General features: G+C 45.2%; 3 protein-coding genes across 12 annotated transcripts in view; 2 read left to right on the forward strand and 1 right to left on the reverse strand.

Moving 5' to 3' along the window:
• Positions 1-19,713, forward strand: part of LOC6574961 — a 111,259-nt gene that overhangs the window by 79,386 nt on the left and 12,160 nt on the right. For 6 of the 10 annotated variants that reach the window (XM_044007897.1, XM_044007894.1, XM_015167758.3 and 3 more), the window contains 7 exons: positions 42-164; positions 7,732-7,902; positions 8,044-8,191; positions 9,403-9,530; positions 11,301-11,973; positions 12,927-13,039; positions 17,004-17,324. In XM_044007897.1, the coding sequence (XP_043863832.1) occupies positions 42-164; positions 7,732-7,902; positions 8,044-8,191; positions 9,403-9,530; positions 11,301-11,973; positions 12,927-13,039; positions 17,004-17,324 (1,677 nt within the window). The remainder of the gene's footprint in view (positions 1-41; positions 165-7,731; positions 7,903-8,043; positions 8,192-9,402; positions 9,531-11,300; positions 11,974-12,926; positions 13,040-17,003; positions 17,325-19,713) is intronic. The other 4 variants (XM_015167756.3, XM_015167759.3, XM_015167757.3 and 1 more) reach the window with 3 other exon arrangements.
• On the reverse strand, positions 40-2,667 carry LOC6574958 (eukaryotic translation initiation factor 3 subunit G-2). Its single transcript, XM_002000949.4, has 2 exons — positions 2,558-2,667; positions 40-2,501 (listed from the first exon to the last, which is right to left on the reverse strand). The coding sequence occupies exon 2, from the start codon at positions 2,486-2,488 to the stop codon at positions 1,709-1,711; it is 780 nt and encodes a 259-aa protein (XP_002000985.1). The 5' UTR covers positions 2,489-2,501; positions 2,558-2,667; the 3' UTR covers positions 40-1,708.
• Positions 3,433-4,785, forward strand: LOC6574959 (trimethyllysine dioxygenase, mitochondrial). The gene is made up of 2 exons (XM_002000950.4): positions 3,433-3,696; positions 3,758-4,785. Exons 1-2 carry the CDS (start codon positions 3,504-3,506, stop codon positions 4,666-4,668), a joined length of 1,104 nt encoding a protein of 367 aa, XP_002000986.1. The 5' UTR covers positions 3,433-3,503; the 3' UTR covers positions 4,669-4,785.

A 19,713-nucleotide genomic window follows, 5' to 3' on the forward strand; every position in this document is an offset into this window, starting at 1 on the left:
ATGCAACTGTTATTAATCTAATTATATTTCTCTTGTTACAGGTTCGACCATTAAAGGTGCCGTTGCGATCTTGAACTGCATTTTGGCCAGACAACTGTGCTTCGAGGATCCCTCATGCTCGGCCATTTTGGAAATAATACCACGCGTCTGCGGGCCCATACCAGGTAAGAGAGTCAGCGCTTAGCGAATTAATGGCTAAAACGCGGTTTTGTGTTGCTGGCCAAGTTTTTAGCAATAGTTTGCATTAGTCTGCTGACCACACACACGCTCATAAAGTAGGGGGCGAGTGCCTGAGGCCGTTTGAGGATTAATTTTATTTAGTTGCTGCTGTCGTGGTCGGTGGTTGGCTGGCTGGGTGGCTCGGTGGCTGCCTCCTGGAGCCCGCCAAGCGTTTGCTGTGCCGACAACTGTGTAATTATTTTAGCAATTTTTGTGTGCGCCCGCGTGCAATAAAACAGTAAATAACGGTCATATGCTTAAAGCGCAATATAGCAACAACAACAACAACAACAACAACAGCCACAGCCATAGCAGCAGGAGCAGAAGCAACATCAGCAAATGCCACGAAATACCATTTGAATATTCAAATGCCCCTGAGAACTGAACCCACCCGCTAGCCGCCAGTTGCCACTTGCCACTCGGAACTCGCCAGTTGCCAGTTGCCAGCCAGCAGCTGGCAGCCGTGCAGCCAACTGCCATTGTGGTTACTGCCCAGCGGGCGAATGTGCGTGCCAGCCGCACCACTATGAATATATACGCACACATAGTTAGACTGCAGACGGAGGAGGTGCAAGAAAAAAGCAAACAAACGGCCAGCAGGCCCCCATCACCCATCGCCCACCCCTCAACCTCTGCTGCTGGAGCCAAGCTTCGGCAATGCCTCCTCCATTGTCGTCGCGCACAAAGGCGAATGAACGAGCGAGCCCAAGAAAAAGTTAATTTATAAATTATTCAGTAATTTGTTTGAGAATTTGCTTTCGTCGCCAGCCCCTCGCCCATGCCCCAACACAAACACACACACGCACACACACACACGCACACACACACACACACACACACACACACACACACACACACACGTGAACAAAGCTCGCTGCTGCAGGTATACATTTCTTATGTATGTGGGGTTTCGCTTTGATCTCTCCTCGCACCTCCCCCGCCCACACAGGCAGGGCCAAGCCAGGCCATTTAAAAGTGTATTCAAGTTCAGTTCACCGTGCACTATTCCAACGCCACCATCGGCAGGCCAGGGCTGTCCAGAGGCCACACCACTATTGGGGATAAGTGGGCGTGGACGTGGAGGTGGGCGTGGGCGCTCGGTTTTCAGCTGGCTTGTGAGCCGTGCATAAGACTTTTCTTTTCTTCAATTTAATTATTAATGTTCCAGTCAGCCAAAGTCTAGTGGTGTTTCGCCAGCTTTTCTTCTCCACGTCTGTCTTTCATTTAAGTGGCTTTTCCTTTCCTTTATTTACGTATATATGTGTGCGTGTGTGTGTGTGTGTGTATCTGTGCTTTCGTGTATATTTGTGTGAGAATTTCTCTGTGCTGTCACGTGTAAAAAATTCGCATTTAAAACGTGGCATTATCGGATTTACTCAAAGTTTTTAGTTTGTTTCAACTTTGCCTCAACTCCTGCGCAGCTTTGCGCTTTTCCCAGCCAAAAGACATATGCGCCAGGGCATCGGATAAGATGTGTGTGTGTGTGTATTTAATTCTGCGGCTTGGACCACTCCACGCTTAGGATTAAGTGATCATAGCCGTGTCCGTTGAGTATTTCGATTGCCTCGGCCGCGTCTTTGCGATATTTGAAGTGCACATAGGCAAAGCCCTTGCACAGGCCCGAGTTCTTCTCGCGCGCCAGATACATCTTGGTGTGTGGCCCAATCTTCTTGACCAGCTCTTCGAGATCATCCTCGGTCATCGACTCGGACAGGTTGGAAATGCGCACAGCCGACGAATCGTCGCGCTCGCGTCCCTTGCCGCCCTCCTTCAGGAACGGCGGCACATACTTGCCCGCCTTGTTGGTCTCGCCCACAGCTGCAGTGGCTGCCGCAATGGCCTTGCTCTCGATGTCCATGGAGGTGCCCTTGTAGGGGCACTTGACTGACCAATGCTCGCCGTTGCATATGCGGCACTTGGCAATGGGCTTGCTCGCATCCAGCGGATCCTGGGTGTGCTCAAAGTCCTTGGAGCCCATGTAGTTCATCAGGATCTCGTCGGCCACCTTGGTGGTGTACGAATTGGGGCCCGGCTTGTCCAGCTTGGAGTCGCCAAACTTGGTCCAATTGCGGCGCTTTGCCACTGCCCTCGAAACGATCTTCTTCTCAATCTTGAAGCTGCGCACCACCTTGATCTTCTTGCCCTCATCGTTGAACTTGTACTCGGTGACGTGCTTATAGTCGCCATCCACGTGCTCCTTCGAGGGCGGCAGTCCGTCCACATAGTCTGCCTCTACCTCATCGGCCCACGAGGTGATTGTCGGCTTCATTTCTATATTCGTGCTGGGTTAATGAATTATTAAGACGGGCTAACTGCTATGCTAATGCTATTTACATACCAATAAATTTGTGAAAATTTCAGTAATTCTTTCAAAAAGTCTAAGTAGTGAACTGTCCCAGTTTAACTCAGCGAGTAAAATTTTCACTTCAGCTTACTGTCAAATCTGTCAAAGCTGTCACGGCTGTCAAATCTGACAGCGTTTCCAAGGGCTGCTTTGATTAAAAGAATTTAAGTTATGGTTGGATTGTGGAGGATACACAAGACTAGATTAAAATATGTGAAAGTCTTCATTATACCCAGAAACCTGTGAAAATGTATGTAACAGGCAGAAAAAAGCATCGCGGACCCCATAAAGGCGACGAGCTGAGTCGATATAGCCCTGTTCGTATATATACAGACTTGAAATTGTGCATGAATACTCGTGTATAGGCAGTACGAGTTTATCATATTTTTTCGATAACTCATCCGATATCTTTTTTGTCGAGAATTAGCGATAAATTGTTTTCGGGCTTTCAATTATAATTTTAATACAATTAGACCTAAAGACTTCAGCTTTACTTTGTATATACATTTGATGAATGCGAATATTTTGTAGCTTACAGATTTTTCATAGTTTCATAAAGATAGTCCCACTACAAGAGAAATTAGTCAACGAATAAAATCTCATACTGTTACCCCCACTGCAGCGCAGCCCAAGCGCAGTCGCTGCTAACTGCGCCGTTAGCAGAGCGAGTACTTTAACGTGCTTGCGGAAGTATGTGTGATTCTGTTTATGTATGTGTGCATAAGAGAAGTGCAGAATGATTAGAATATCAGCTGTTTCGACTAGAGCACTCTCACTTGTTTAATCAGCGAAGACCCTTAACATGGTCCGCAGCTCGAGTTGATAAGAACATACGATTTGGTAGGGGGCAAACGCTAATCTGGCGTTGAGCTGTCTCAGTTGATCGGCTCACTTCATTGCGGATCGGTCGAGTCTTTCTTTGCCCAACAATTCAACTAAGATGTTGCAGCTGAAGCATGCTGGGAGTGGCAAAGTCATAGAGCTCGATGAGTTCTGGCTGCGCTATCATTGTCACTGCGGAGATTGCCTCAACACGGAGACGCATCAGCGGCGCTATGATGTCCTCGAGCTGCCGGCCGATGTGTACGCCCTGAGGCACAGCTGGGAGTCGGCGGATCAGCTCCTGGTGGAATGTAAGTACCGCTGGATGGCAATTAGCCGCAACATGCTCATACGTGTTTACATTACATCAAGGGAGCGACGGGCATCGTTCGAGCTACGACTGGGCGTTTATCTATGACTCGCAGCTGGAGCAGCTGATAAGCCGGCGCACAAAGTCCACCGCGCTGACGCCCTGGAACCGCAGCATCGCGCTACAGAACGAGCGGCACTTGCGCTTCTCGCTGCCCGCCCTTGTTGCCAGCGATGAGCAGGTCAAGCAGCTGGTAGGCGCTCTCGTGCGCTACGGCATTGTCTTTATAGATGACGTGGCGCCCACGCCCACCATGACTGAGCTGGCGCTGCGCCGCTGCTTCCCTATAATGAAGACCTTCTTCGGAGAGATGTGGACGTTCAGCGACAAGCCGGACCACGCGGACACGGCGTACACTAAGATGTACCTGGGCTCGCACACGGACAACACGTACTTCTGCGACGCCGCCGGCCTGCAGGCGCTGCACTGCCTCGATCATTCCGCCGACGGCACTGGTGGCGAGAACTTCTTTGTGGACGGGCTGCACCTGGTGCAGGAGCTGCGCCGTCGCTTTCCCGCTGCCTACGAGGTGCTCTGCCGCGTGCAAGTGCCCGCCGAGTACATCGAGCAGGGCCAGCACCACTGCCACACGGCGCCCATCATACGCATCGACCCGCTGACCGGCGAGCTGCTCCAGCTGCGCCTCAATGTCTACGACCGCGCCGTCTTCAACACGCTGCCCCAGCGCGAGATGGCCAGCTTCTACGCCAGCTTGCGGCAGCTGCTGCAGATGGTGCGCGAGGAGGAGCAGCAGTGGCAGCTCAAGCTGCGGCCGGGCAGCCTGGTGATCTTCGACAACTGGCGCGTGCTCCACGGCCGCCACGCCTACACGGGCCGCCGCATCATGTGCGGCGCCTACGTGCAACGCACCGACTACCAGAGCAAGGCGCGTATACTTGGCCTCATCGAATAGTTGCAGCCACTCAAATCCCAAATTTAAAATATCGAATGTGGAATGTGGAATGTCGAATGCCAATGGCCAATTGCAATTCAGTCGTGAATACATGGCAATAAAAAATTACGATTACAATTGTGTGTGGACAGCGTCTAATTCGAAGTCGAAACAAGAAGCCAACAAATATCATTTGGCATTTGTTTTTATGGCAAATGTCTCATAAGACCTTGCTCTCTGTAGATTTGTATGTGTGTGTGCCTGCGTCTGTGTGTGTGTGTGTATGTGTGTGTGTGTGCTGAGAGCCAACAAAATGGTATTTGGCGTCAGCAAAACAAACGTAAAACGCACTTTCAACTTTTTCATTTAAAAACTGAAATTACTTTCTGGCTGCTTCTGGGCCAGGGGATGGGGGGCAGTTTAATGGCAGCCGTATTGTCCTTTAAATGTCCTCAAAAAATATGTACATATATTGCACACGTGAAAGCAGAGCAAAGAAAAACCTACACACACACACACATACACATGCACTTTAAGCCAACACGCTCCAAGGCGGCCTGAATATTTATGATAATTGCATTTTATGCAGCGTGTCTGTTGCCTTTTCTCTTGGCGCCTTTATGCGGCGACATGACCGCATTGAAGCCTTTAAAAGCATCGCTCTCTCTATTCAATTCGCTCTCTCTCTCTCTCTCTCTCACTCTTGTTTTTTTCTCTATCTCTCTGACGGCAATAAATATTTTGACAAGCAACGGCGCTCTGTGGTGCGGGCCCTGCTTTCTGCTGCTGCAGTCGTAGCGTACTTTTTGACGTTCTTTACATGCGCTCCAACTCCAGCTGCTTGCTTGCGTGTGTGTGTGTGTGTGTGCCTGCGGTGTGTGCAAGTATGCGTATGTGTGGGTTACGCTCGCATTTTTGCGTTCGCTTTGTGCGATTGCCGATGGTTCAATGAAATCAGCAAGCAGTCAACTGCGCACAAGGCAAACAACCACGCACTACCCACACACATGCACCCACACACACATGCACCCACACACACACAGTTTTCAACTCAAGGCACGCCTGTTTCATATGACAAAAGGACATGTGTTGCATGAGGGGAGCCCCCATGCCGCTCAATAAATATTGTAAAAATTTCATGCACAAAGGCGCCAAGGCAAAGACAAAAGTTTACTTAATTTAATTAATTGCACGCCGATGTCGATGCCGATGCTGATGCTGATGCTGTGCAAATAAGAGCCAATACATTTTATACGAGCCGGGCCAACATGACATGCTCAAATTTCCGTTTGATTGCCAACTAAATAAATGCCATATAAATTTCAGCAAGTGCACAACGACAAGCACAACTATGATTACATACTGTATAGGAAAAGCGAACAAATAACAAGTTAAAATCAAATCAAACCCAGCCAAAAAATCAACGCACACACACACACACTTACAAGTGCACGTGCACGCTTGTTGGTCATATTGGAAACAACAAAGAAATCATTGAACCAATTCAGCGACCAAATCAACAACCGGAAACGCGTTTCGTATAAAAACGAATTGAGGACTTAACGTTCACGGTTAAAGGGCGAAAAAAGAGTCAGCGAAAGAGAAAGAGAGAGAGAGAGAGAGAGAGAGAGTGAGAGAGGGAGAGAGAGCAAGAGCAATGCTAGCTGAACAGTTACTGCAAATGGCGTCAGTTGATGATGGCGACGAGTCATAAAACCCGCCCGCCGCTTTTATGAGCAGCCACACACACACACACACATACACATAGGAAATCAATGGCCACAAAACTAAAAGTGCTTAGTAGTTGCAGTGGGTTTAAGCCAAGTCGAGAGATGTGGCCCCAACACCTGCTATTTAAGCTGGCCATGGCTTCTAATTGCGGCTGTGGCCCAAGTGGCCCAACTGGCGCAGAGCAGAGCTCTGGCCAAAAGCAACAAATGCGGCCATGTCAAGTGTTGGCCATGTCATAAATATGATGAATGCCTGCGAAAAATGTCACTTGTTGCGTAGTTCGAGCATCACGCCTCACACACACACACACACATACACACATACAAATTGCCCGAGGGTTGGGGCTGGTGCTGGGGTTGGGCGGTCAACTTTATGTTCGAGTAGCAAATAATCATGTCCGGGGTCGAGCGACCAGCGGGTCGTATGAGTGACATGAGCAATGGGCCATCCAGCTCATATGCTGGCCATTGGCCGTTGGCCTTTGTCTGGACGTTGCGGCAGTTGGTTCGCTTTGCTTTTTTGGCGATTTTACGGCTTATGGCCAGCCACAGTCGTCTCGATGTGTGTGTGTGTGTGTGTGTGAAGTGTAGCCGTAGTCGAGTTTATTAGTAGGGCTTATGTTTTATGGTCAAAGGGACAATGGATGGCCAACAGATGTTCGTTGGCCTTTTGTTTGTTTCGACAGCCCGCACGCCCCACTCATTCGAGCGAGTGCGAATGAGTGTGTGTGCGTGTGTGTGTGCGTGTCTGTGTGCGTGTCTATGTGGGCGGATGAGTGTATATATAGCAGTAGTTGTCATATGCTCGAATAAGCTGTCATATATGAAACATAATTTATTATGTTATAAAATATTATCGGATCGCTCTCCACCAACAAGCTCCACCAACGGGCGCTGGCTGCACGCTGCCTGCTCGCTTCATTGGTCGCTTAAATCGACCATTTTGCTGGGGACTCAATTATTCATATTGTTGCAGCTATATTTGTTAATGTTGTTGTTGTTGTTGCTGTTGTTGTTGCTGCTGTTTGCTGCTGCTGCTGCTGTTCGTGTCGTTGTTTATTGTTGGGTATTATGACATGTGTTTGGTTTGTAGTTGTCTGTTTTTGGGCCGACGCCCGCCTGCCATTTATAACAACTGTCAACTGGCTACAACTTGGGTAATCGATGTGAGCAGCGATTCCGAATTGGACAGATACAGGGACACAGACACGGACTAGGAAACGGACTAGGACACGGACACGGGCACGTCCAGCGAAATGTCAAAGTTTAAGCGCTGCTGCCATTTAGAGATCATTAAGCATAACTGTCGTTGCTCGTTTTTATAGCCTGGCTGTCTCTTTCATTGTCCTTGCAGTGTCCTGCAGCACGGTGACGGTCACAAAATGCCAAGCGGCGCTGCGCACGCTGCAGGCGTTTCAATTCTTTCGCCCCACCTGCCTGTGCAAGGAGCCCGGCATGGATCCCGATTGCAATCATTTCCGGGATTTTCTGTTCGATCATCCGTGCGGATTTGTGCTCAAAAAAGGTAAGTGCGTTGCAAGTGCCACCAAATGCGTGTGGCATGCCACAGGCAATGATGACACTTTAAACTTTTGATAGCCCCACTTAAATCATTTGCCTTCCTTTCGTTTTGCTCTATTTCCCTTCTGTTAATCCTTCCCCACAGCCGAAAAGGATCCCTATCCGATTGACGCTCTGCCCACGTGCAACCATGCGCTGTCCGTGTGCCAGCAGGAACGCAAATGCCTAAAGCTCTTTGAGGACTTCAAGACGCACTGCAAGGTGCGCGATAATAAGTGCAAAATGGAAAACAGGTGAGCGAATTGCGGAAATTAAAAAATGAAAGGAAAGGGTAATCCCTGCTAAGTAAAGATAAGCAGCTCGGGGCTACTGAAGGATGAGAGCTATAGGAACTGCCGGCCTGGCAGTAATTTTTTTTTTTTTTTTTTTCAAACCTACTCTCAACTCTTGGGCTGTGCAATCGATAAGTGAATTCAGCAACGTCCGCCGTATCAATTATAATTATTGATTATTCAGTTTGCATACAAAGCAACAAGCTCTCGCTTAGTATTCCACGCTCTGCCGCTTGCGTCCTGCCGGCAGCCGCAAACTGTTGCAAATTGGGGGAAACTGTGAAACGAATGCTAATTAGAGCAGCGGCACAAAAAGTGCACCGGCAGTGTCTGCGAACTTGGTGAAAATGGGGCGGATAATAAAATCATTCAATTAAACTGTTTGGCTTAATGAGAAAATGGATTTAGTTGCTGGTGATGGCATTTTAGCTGAGCATCCCAGCTTGTTGCCGCAAAAACTTTCGACGCTGCACAAACTGCAAAAGCAACATTTAATTTCGATACTCGATAGCGAGAGTGGGCGAAGGGAAGTGCGGGAGCGGCAGCGGGCGGGGGCGTGGGCATGGCATATTCGCCCAACTTCAACTAAGAGCAGCGAAATGAAATTTCCTGCTAGTTGAGTTCCTGCTGCTTCCTGCAGCCTTCACATATCCTTGCTGACGCCAGTTGCTTGCGGCGCCTGGCTCAATACCCTCGAATACAAACGTTCTGAATGTTTTAATAACTCGAAATGACTTTTTGCGGCGGCCCCGGCGCGCTCTTTGGCCTGGCTTAAAGTTTCACTGCCGCCGTCTAAACTTTGAGCACGCACAGGCCATGCGGCAAACGGGCGCTGAGCGTCCTCGAGCGGCCCACAGCCCACAGCCCACATCCCATAGCCGAACTGCTGCCACCTTTGCGATAAAATATTAATTGAACTGCCGTATGTATGCATTTTTGATGCAATTGCCAATTTTAAAGTTTGTTGCGTCGAGCGGAAGTCGGGTCTTGGGTCGGGTTTACGGGGTTTAGTTCGTCGAGTTTCTTGCGCACTTTTTATACGAAAAGGGTCGGCGCTGGGGTTGAATATAATTTCAATTAGCTGTGGTGGTTGTGTGTCGGCTTAGGTGCTGCTTTTCCTGGTGTGCTTTCATGCTACAGAACCCTACTGACTGCGAGTGTTTTCGTTTTAGGGATGCCTGCCACGATGCCTGGACTAATCTGCGCTTGTCGCCCATGTTCGGGTGCATCTGTCCGAATAATCATATGAAAAAGCGCTGTGATCGTATTTTTAATATTGTTAATCACAATCCGTGTGTGGGTAAGTTTTCCGGCAACGGCTGATGCCACCAACAACAACAACAACAACAACAGCTACAGCCACAACAACAGCCAACAACAAGAACACAAAATCCTGACAAAACGAACAAAAAAAGAAAAGAATGAAGAAAAGAATGAAGAATGCGTTAAGTGGTGAAACATTTGCCGAAATGCAAAGAAAATACATTTTTATTTCATCTCTTGGAACATTAAATGTGATTTCTTTCTACTATCTATGGTTAAGCGAAGAAGCAAAACCATTTTGAGTACTATCTTAATATCGTATTATGTGTTATACGTTCTTTACTCAACACAAATGAATTTCTCCTCAGTTCTGTCTACTTTTCGTTTCGATTTCGATTTCCATTTTGTAATTTTGTTGTTTTCCGTTTTGGTACTTTGTGAACCGCTCAAAACTGAAACTAGCCTAATAATTTAAGTAATCTAAATACCAATGAAAAAAAAAAAAAAACCAAAAAACCTGAAACTAAAATCGCACGCTTTTGCATCAAAACCAAAACAGTAAAAAATTAATAAACAAATTAGTTAAAAAAAAAAAAAAAAAAAAAAAACAATTCCCACATTTGCGTGACATGCGATCAGTAAACAACCTATTAGCAATAACATGCCTATATCAGTATTTGAATATATGGTTATACTATACGTATTAGCAATGCTCAGTAATATCGTAAATATCACGTATACGTACATCTACTATATATATAATTATATATATGTAAAGCTGCCGTGTTTACTGTCACCGCTCTATCTCCCTCGCTCTCTCTCTCTCTCTCTCTTCTCTCTCTCTTCCTCTTCTCTCTCTATATATATTTCTCTCTCGCTCACACACACTCACCATTCAACAACTATCAAAGTACTGTAAAATTGACCTTGCTATCTATCTATCCAATATATAATAATAATAATTAGCAGTAAGAGTTACCCGAATACCCTCACCAACTGCTAGCCGATTCGAATTGATATGCCACACGCTAACTGGCGCTGTTACTGTGCTTTACATATAGATTGACATTATATTGACATTTCCATTGATTGATTGCACAAAGTACATACGAAACACATTTGGAACTAAAATATTATCAACTAACTGCTGGTAACTGTAATAACTAGTTTTGATTTAATCGTAATCGTTGCTGTACTATCTAGCTCTCGCTTCTGTCTACTTTCTACTGCAAACCGTACAAATCGTTCTGTTCATTTACATGACTTGGGCCGGGCTTAGCGGGGCCACTTGCTGAGGTCTCACCCTAGCTATCCTGTCACATAGACTGTCTGTCAGCTTAGTTCATGCTTTTGTTGGCGCTAAACCAAAATTACTTCATTATCTTCACATTTTCAAGCAACCCGAAAGCAAAACCGTAAAACTCTGCAGCTCAAATTCAAATCCAATCCCGAGCTCAACTCAATTTGGGATAAGTCCTGAGCACTCTAAGCTGGTGCTGGCGCTGTGGGGTCACAGCCGCACTTCGCTAGCAGCTGCACCAGCACCAGCACCAAGCACAACACTATTCGCACCTTTGGATTAAATGCACCCCAGGCACTAATGGCACTAATTAAATAAGCGTACCCGCACCACTACACTCCAGCACACACCCACACGAACACCCACTGCCACACCCACGCACACATCTCAAACGAATTTGCACCATTTTTGGCACTAAACTGTATTTGCACCTCACGCATGTCTGCGCATCCTCCACTCCTCCCCATTGTCCCGTTTCCCGCTATCCCACTCTTTGGCTCTTTGCAGATAGAATAATATTTTTCCCCAATGGGTTGCCGAAGCTAAAACCAAAGCCAAAAACGAAGCCGAAACCGACGCGAAAACAGAAACAAAAGCACGGCCAACGCATCGGCCACGCCTTTAATGGCACGGAGCTCTTGTCGAACAACATCGAGTACCACTATCATGACGAGCCCAACAGTGGCAGGGAGCATCCGGAGGAGGCGGACGCGGAGGAGGAGCAGGCAGAAGATGAGGACGATTCGGACGATGATGACTACGATGATCGCATACGCGCTGAAATCTATTCAAACTATCCGCACTATTTGCATCCGCCCTCGTGGGGCATTAACAACCCGTTGGTGCTCGCCTCCCACAGTCCGCACACCTCCGAGGACGACGACGTGGTGGTCGACGTGCCCACCACCACCACGCACCACAGCCACAAGAAGCAGCCACAGTCGCCACCAACCCACACGGACGACCTGGAGCGCAGCGTTGTGGACGATGTGGTAGTCGTGGTCGACACCGGGCCAGGACCTCGTCCGCACACACATACGCATCCACACACGCACACGTACTATGCGCATGGCGTGGAGCCACCGAGCACCGTTGGAACCATTGCTGCAGGCAGCAGCGGCAGCGGCAGCGGCGGCAGCGGCGGCAGCGGCAGCGGCTTCAGCTCAACCATATCGCCTAAGTATGCAGTTGCGAGTGTGATTCGGCCTGGCCGAGCTAAAGTTGGCATCTTTAAGCCGCCAACTTTGTTCAAACTTTCTTCACATATGATTGCTCGAGTGGGCAGTGCATGCTGGCTCTCCTAGGCCAAGTCCCCGCTCTCCGGCTGGCGGCTCAAGTCTTTCATTAACTCAACCAAAAACTCTTTTAACCACATCGACGGGGCTGCAGCTGAAAACTTTATGCAGCAAAGCTTTTAAAATAATTGACTCACTTGGGTATACCACAATTTCCGGTTAACAGCCAACAGTAGTCAGCTAATGAATGAGGCTAACAGCAACTGCAACTGCAACAACAACAACAACAACAACAGCAACAAGGAAATGAATAGAAACATGTCGGTTGCAGTTGCTGCCGGGCTGCAGCTCTCTGCGCAGTTGCAGGCCATTTAAATACTTAATCGACTCACCTAATGCATGCCATCTTATTCAATATTCAAATGTTGCCTGCAACGAGCAACGGGCCTAAATAGATGTCCGAAACGGGCCCTGGCTTTGCTCAAAAATGAATTTATAATGCCAGCTGCTTTGTCAATTGTCAGCGGAACAGAAATGTCAACCGACTTGGTCTGTTAATACTTTAAGCCGATTTGCCGCCGTATTAAGTCATTTGGGTCATTAATGAGCAACGGCTGCTAATGTCCTTTACAAAATGTCCTTATGCAACGCCACCACCACACAGCCACCAACCACAGCTAATTCATACAGCACAAACACATGCACATGCACCAGCACCAGCACCAGCACTTGCACCCGCACTTCAATTTACAGACTAGACCTATCCCAAATGCCATGCAGAGCTAACTTATTGACCCACTCACCCACCATACACACACCGCACATTTTCTATTATATAACTTCTTGCACTTAATTTCCGAATACTTGCAATTTCCTCAATGCTCACAACTTCAATTAGCACCGGCACCAGCACCAGCACCATCATGCACAAACCAGCACATCTGGGCGACTTTGTCGCCGGTAGCGATATCATCCACCGCACTCACGCCGCCAGCACAATGGACGAGAGGGGTAAGTAAATAAATTATTTAATCCAATTCAATAAATCAAATGCACTTCAATTAAGCACTCGATTAGATTCTCTTGCAAGACCCTCTTCTTCACTCGTCTGCAATCTATTTCTTATCTAAAGTCTTGTTATTTTATATTCGAGATGAAAGTTTTTAGTAAAAGTGGGATCGAAATTCTTATTTTCAATTTATTTCAATATACTTCTTTTTTTTTTTTTTTTTTTTTTTTTTTTATACTATTAATGGGAAGTATCTATAAAGAAAAATAAAAATCTATATTTCAACCTATGAAATGGTTTTTTTTTTTTTTTTTTCAGTTACATTTTTATTATCTCATAAAACTATGTTTTCTAGAATATTTCTGAAAGGTAACTGTTTTTACTCAGTGCTGGTAAGTTGTATAAATACATTTAGCTAGAACTGTAAGGCAGTTCAGGTAATAAATAAAGCAATGCGAGTTACGGGGCTTGAATTGGGGTAACGTAAGAGCACATTAGACAATTGAAGCACACACACACATTGTAGCACTGTACCACCGCACCACCGCACAAGCGCAACACCGCACCACTGCACCAAAGGCACTCGCTGACAGTAACTCACAGCGTCTCGCTCTATTTAGCTATCTATCTCTTGCGCTCCAAATAATTGCATCCTTTTGTGGCACTGTATTAGACAAACATGCGGCGGGCAAATAGCGACGACTGCAGCCACATCCTGAGTCCTGTGCATCCTGCGCCTTGTTGTGGCTCGGCCGGCTGCCTGCCACTTGCTGTCTTGTACCTAACTTGGCATTTGGCTGTTGGGGCATAGTTATGGCAATCTTCCACTGCAATCACTTGCAGTTAAAGTAATGCAACACACGCACACTCGCACGCACACACACACACACACACACAATCAGACACGCTCGTTCGCTTGGAATGCACAGAAGTGCCATAAATAAGCATTTTGTTTGTTAGCTCTGTGCCCCAGCGCCAAATACGGAGCCAGCCCCCAAAACCATATCTGCTCCAAACAAACTTAACTAAGTACATTATTGATATGAAGTGCACCACGCTCCCCCCACCCCCTCCCCTTGCAGTGGCTCTTGGCTTGAATTGGCATCCATTATGTGTATTATATTCAGTTGCTGCTTATTTACAGCTCTCAGCTCACACACACAATTGCATACACACACACACACACACACACACAATCAGCGGCACATGCGGCTGTATGTTTAGCTCCCGCTTTGACACTCCTCATCTCTATCACTCACACACACACAGACACACACACTTGCTGCATGCCGCATTATGTTAATCGATCGATCGCCCCTCGCACCGATTGCTTGGCATTTTGATTGTTACGCATTTTCTGCGCACTTGCCTCTTCTGCACATTGCCACAAATTTCATTAGCCATTGTCATAGGTCGTCCATCATCATCATCAGCATCTACATCATTATCGCTATAGACATCATCATCATCGATGCTGATCCTTTTGTTTCTGCATGCTCTAGAGCACTGGTTGGCCATCTGCTGATGGTTATAAATTTGAATCTGTTCGCATTGTGCTCAGGGCTGGGCAGCTTCATTTGCCAATGCAGCTATGGGACACACACACACACACATGCAGTCGCCCATTCACATACACACGTAATACAGCTATTGTGAATTTGCGCAAATATTGGCAGATATTTATGCATGTCACATACATCGACTCGCACACACAAACACGCACGCTTGTGCACACACACACAGCCAATTCAACGGCAGCAATAACAAATTTTAATCACACGCCGTTGCAAGACAGCAAACAACAACAATAACAACATTTGTAATTTATCCGATACTGACAATTAATGCCAGTTAAAGTGGTAACCGGATGACCCACAGTGCGAATCATAATAATCTGATTCGTTTGCCAATCGCTTAGCGTTTACCTCATCATCATCGCAAGGCTTTGCAGTTGATCTCATTGCGATAGGCGCACAGCACAGTTGGGAAAATTTAATTAAGCACAAGTAAAACAATTAATGTGATTTTCAGCAGCACTGCGCCAACAGTGACTGCACCAAGTATATGCACACCTGTTTGGCCCTAGCCCTAGTTTGTTTCGCGTGCAGCAAATATTTTTGTTGTATTGTGAAATTCGCCAATGCTCGGGCTGGCATTGTTATTGCACACATGCGCATACAGCTGGTACGCAGTGTGCTAGCCAAATTTCCAAATAACAGCACATGCTCCAACATGTATAACAGTTCTCTGTGAACTGGGGCAAGCTTTCGCATTAATTGGCCCAAATGCAACTCTCGCTTAAATAATTAAAGCCACTCTGAGATGATGCTGACTACGCTGCGTATACGCAACAATTTCGCGACTTTGAAGGCGACAGATCCACTCGTCGACAGCTGTTTACATGGGCGATAACACTTGGCAAACAGCGCTAATCTCATCGTCAGTCTGCCTGCCTCCTGCCGCCCCTGCCTGCACAGGCGGTACAGTTGGGATTACGATTGGGATTCCGATTCCGATTCCGATTCCGATTCAGCTTCGAGTTCCGCCAATTCTGTCGCTCCCCAACAGTTTGTTGTGCAAATATTTGTTTGGCAAAATAAGCGACAAACATAAATACGTTTCGCAGGCGGCAGGCAGCTGCCAGCAGGAGGCGGACACCAGACGACGGACGGTAGTCGGTAGACGGCAGACGGCAGACGAAAGGCAATGGCAAATCCATGGCATTTTCCTGCCATTTGGCGCCCCGCATTGACCGTCTGCCTGCCGCTGCGGAAGCTGGCAGCTGGTGTAGGAGCTGAAGCTGATGCCGATGCTGATGCTAAAGCTAAAGCTTAAGCACAGAGGGGTCTCGCATCCTTTGAGCAGGCGCCTCAAATGAAGCGCACTTTGGCGTGCGCTAGGCGAGATAAGCAAATGCTGCTGTGGTTGCAAAGCGTCTCCATTGAATCGTTTACCATTTGCTCGCTCTAACAGCGCATGACATTTGAAAGATACACAAAGTTAGACACAAACACATAAACACACACACACACGCACTCACATAGACACACGCACAGCACGTCTCTGTTAGCATTATGCTTGTATTTGTGCTTCTGCCCTGCTATTGACATTGATAGCGGAAACGGCAGCCCTGCACTGGCAATTGGTGCGTGGCGAGCCACACAATAAGCAATTGGCTAAATCGAACCAGAGCCATGTCGCCGTAGTACCAATGACACTTGCTTCAAGGTGCGATTCATCGCTGCCCAATAAATGTTCATAGTTATTTATTCAAGCACTCAATTGCCCACGGCTCAGGTCGCATATCTAATTTCAAATTTGTTTTTATTTTCTGTTGCTTTTACGGCTTGTCATAAAAATTAATGTCGATTGCAGTTGTTGCCGTTCAGAACTTGCTTTATTCTATTTGTACATAAACTAAATGGTACTGAATATATATAGTATGTATGACTGATGTCTGAAATACCAAATGCACTCTCACACACGCCCTACTATGTTGTACTAGCCGCACCTGTATAGAACGCACCGTTTTCCCAAACTGTCCATGTATATTTCAAGTTCTCTTATTTTCTAAGATCTTCTTCACATGTATTTTTGTTTAATTAATCTAAGTTGAGTTTATAGAAAGTACTTTCAAAAAGTATGAGCCCATGTCATTCGATGGGTACACACACACATATATAAACCTAATTTTCTTTTATACAATAACAAAAATTTACGATAAGATTGAAAAAAAAAAAAAAAAAAAAAACCGAACTGAAAATGAATTGTGCAAATTGATTGGATGGCCAAAATGTTGATGTGTTGCAAGTTGGCAGCAACTGCAGCAGCCATAGTCAAAACAACAGCAACAACAACAGCTACTCGTATCTACAAAAAAAATAACAACAACCAACATACGTAACAGGCACTGTACAACTACAACAACCATTCTACCCTCTCTCTTCTTGCTACTTAAAATTCCAGTAAGAATATTGGGCATGGACGAGAAATTGCATCAGAGAATCTTCGATGATAATTTGGCGGTTATTGATACGCCGTTAATAGCGACGGGCGGCTCGGCGAGCAGCTATAATTATCCGGGCTCGGTGTCCAACTCGCTGCACGGCGTGCTCAGCTATCCGTTCAATATAAGCGGCTTTCATCAGCGCCACATGGCGGCGGGTGCGTCGGCGACAGGCGCCGGAAATGAATCGCCATTCGATATTGTTGATACGGGCTATGGCTACGCCGGCAATGCCAATGGCAATGGCAACGGAAACGGAAATGCCGGTGTTTACTATCAAAGTATGTGTACATGTATTAGCATGAACGTAATCAATAAATAAATAAAAAACAAAAACAGAAAAACAGACCACAAACTAGGCTAACCAAAATAGCAAAAATATAATAAATATGATCAGCAGATGAAAACTAAGATGAGAGCAGATGCTGCTAGGCACACGGTTTCTGTTTGTTTTCACCCGACAGGTGACAGGTAGCCTTCGTTCTGTAATTGTTTGTATAGAGTTTATTCTTACCTTTATGCTTTACCTTGATTTTCATTTTCAATAAACTCATAACGTTTTGCGCGTGTTGTGTCGTCCCCCTGTAACAAACACACCCCGTTGCAGGTAAATTTTTAAGTAATCAACTTTTACCGCTCAACTTTTGATTTCAATGTTGAAATGCAACGAACTAAACAAACCAATTAACTAACTACTGGCGCGCCTCGAGCTCGTCATGGCTTTGTGCATAATTTTTAGCGTTCGCTCAACTTTTATAAATATCAAACAGTAACAACAAAAACTGCCGACATACTCGTATATATATATACATATATATAAATCTCTCTCTCTATATATACATACTTATATTATATGAATACCTTAATATTTTACTATTCGTTTTTAGTTACGTTTCTTTTGCCTTATGTAGCTTGCCACTTGTTTTTTTCAAATGTTTTGGAAATTTTCTACAAATTTTTACAAAAACAAAAATTGCTTCAACTTCGGTATGAAAATTTCGAATAATGAATTTTGTTTGCCATTTTGTTAATATATACAAAAAACCAAAACTAAAACCAAAGCCGAAAGCTATAATGACGGATGAGAGAGCTGTACAAATTGTTAATACCATTAATAAAAACAACAAATCTAACTGTACAATTTGCTATCAAACTTTTAAACAAAATTCATTAAAAACAAAAAAGCTAAAAATACATTTTTGTTACATTTAATTCAAGCACACTTTTTTACAAAATTCTTCGATGCACCCGTTTTTTGAAACAAAAACAATAAACAGTTACAATCACAAATAATTCAAATACTAAGTACAAACAACATGCGTTACATACATTTCTTATTCAACTAAAACCATTTTGTTCAGATGCAAATTTTTTTTACCAATATGTTTCATATGTTGCGTGTTCAAGTTAAATACAACAACAACAACAACAACACTGTCATAACAACAACAAGAAAACTACAAATATATATATATACTCAAAAGCAGTTGAAACATTCACTCATGCCATCCATATCGAAATTGGTATTGCATACAAATTTCCATAAGCATATGAAGAGCCAAGGTCTTAGAACGAACAACATTTCATACAGGCCCAACAAACTCAGCTCAAGTGGAAAATTATTTTGATATTTTGAAGATTCAGCTCTAATCGATACTTACAAATAAGACAGAAAACCGATTCTACTACAAAACTGTTCATTTTGCATTGCAGCCGCTTACATTTGATTTGAGCCTTATGAGTTGAATTTGAAATTGTTTTTATGTCTTCAGTGCTTCGGAAACACTTAAATAATTTACATTTTATTATTTATTTTACGTGCAATCAGTGATGTTTACATAATCTGTTTCAAATCAAACAGAATCTACATAATATACTGAATAGTCGGATTAAATTACACTCAGCTCTCATTTCAAACATTCCCATTGACTCGGGCGCACAGGTGTGGCCAAATCAGAGCAAAGACACACACACACACAGCTACACAAACACAGACACATCAAACAGAACTTCATTGTTAGTTAAGCGTCGCTCCTGGCGCGTTACCCAAATTAAGTATTTTGATGAGTAGGTTGTAGTTGAAAAGGCCGACAAGTCTATTGAAATATTTAATCTATACTTTATGCGTAAAACTATATACAATACATAGTATACATAGTTGTGTTTGAAACGCCCCCCGCAGCCCCGCTGCACCCGTAGCCCTGCTGCTCACTACAAAAATATACATATATGAACAAATCAAGTCTACGCTCCATCCCTGCTCCTCCCGCAGTTGAGAATCGACTCCCCATTGAACGTGCCCCGAACCTCCATTTCAAGTTATAGGCAACAAATTTGGAATATAATATAGAAATATATAAATATATAAATATATTTGCTTTTAATTTCATTATTTATGCCTTTCGTTTTTATTATTCGATTATTTTTTGATTATTTATGGGTGGATCTGTGTCGGGTCGCAGTGGACTTAACCATGGCATTGGATAGAAACGAGAGCCAACAACAAGTTGGTTAATTAAAATGTAATCTATAACAGGCACCAGCTGTTGCTGCTCCCCAACATGATGCGACAGCCTCAGCCCCACTCCCCCGCTCCATTCATGCTGCGTGCGCTCAGCAGGGAGCGCGCGTTGATAATCATTTCTAATTAGGATTATTTGCCATCAATCC

Source organism: Drosophila mojavensis, unplaced genomic scaffold (assembly GCF_018153725.1).
Source record: "Drosophila mojavensis isolate 15081-1352.22 unplaced genomic scaffold, ASM1815372v1 contig_231, whole genome shotgun sequence".
Taxonomy (NCBI): domain Eukaryota; kingdom Metazoa; phylum Arthropoda; class Insecta; order Diptera; family Drosophilidae; genus Drosophila; species Drosophila mojavensis.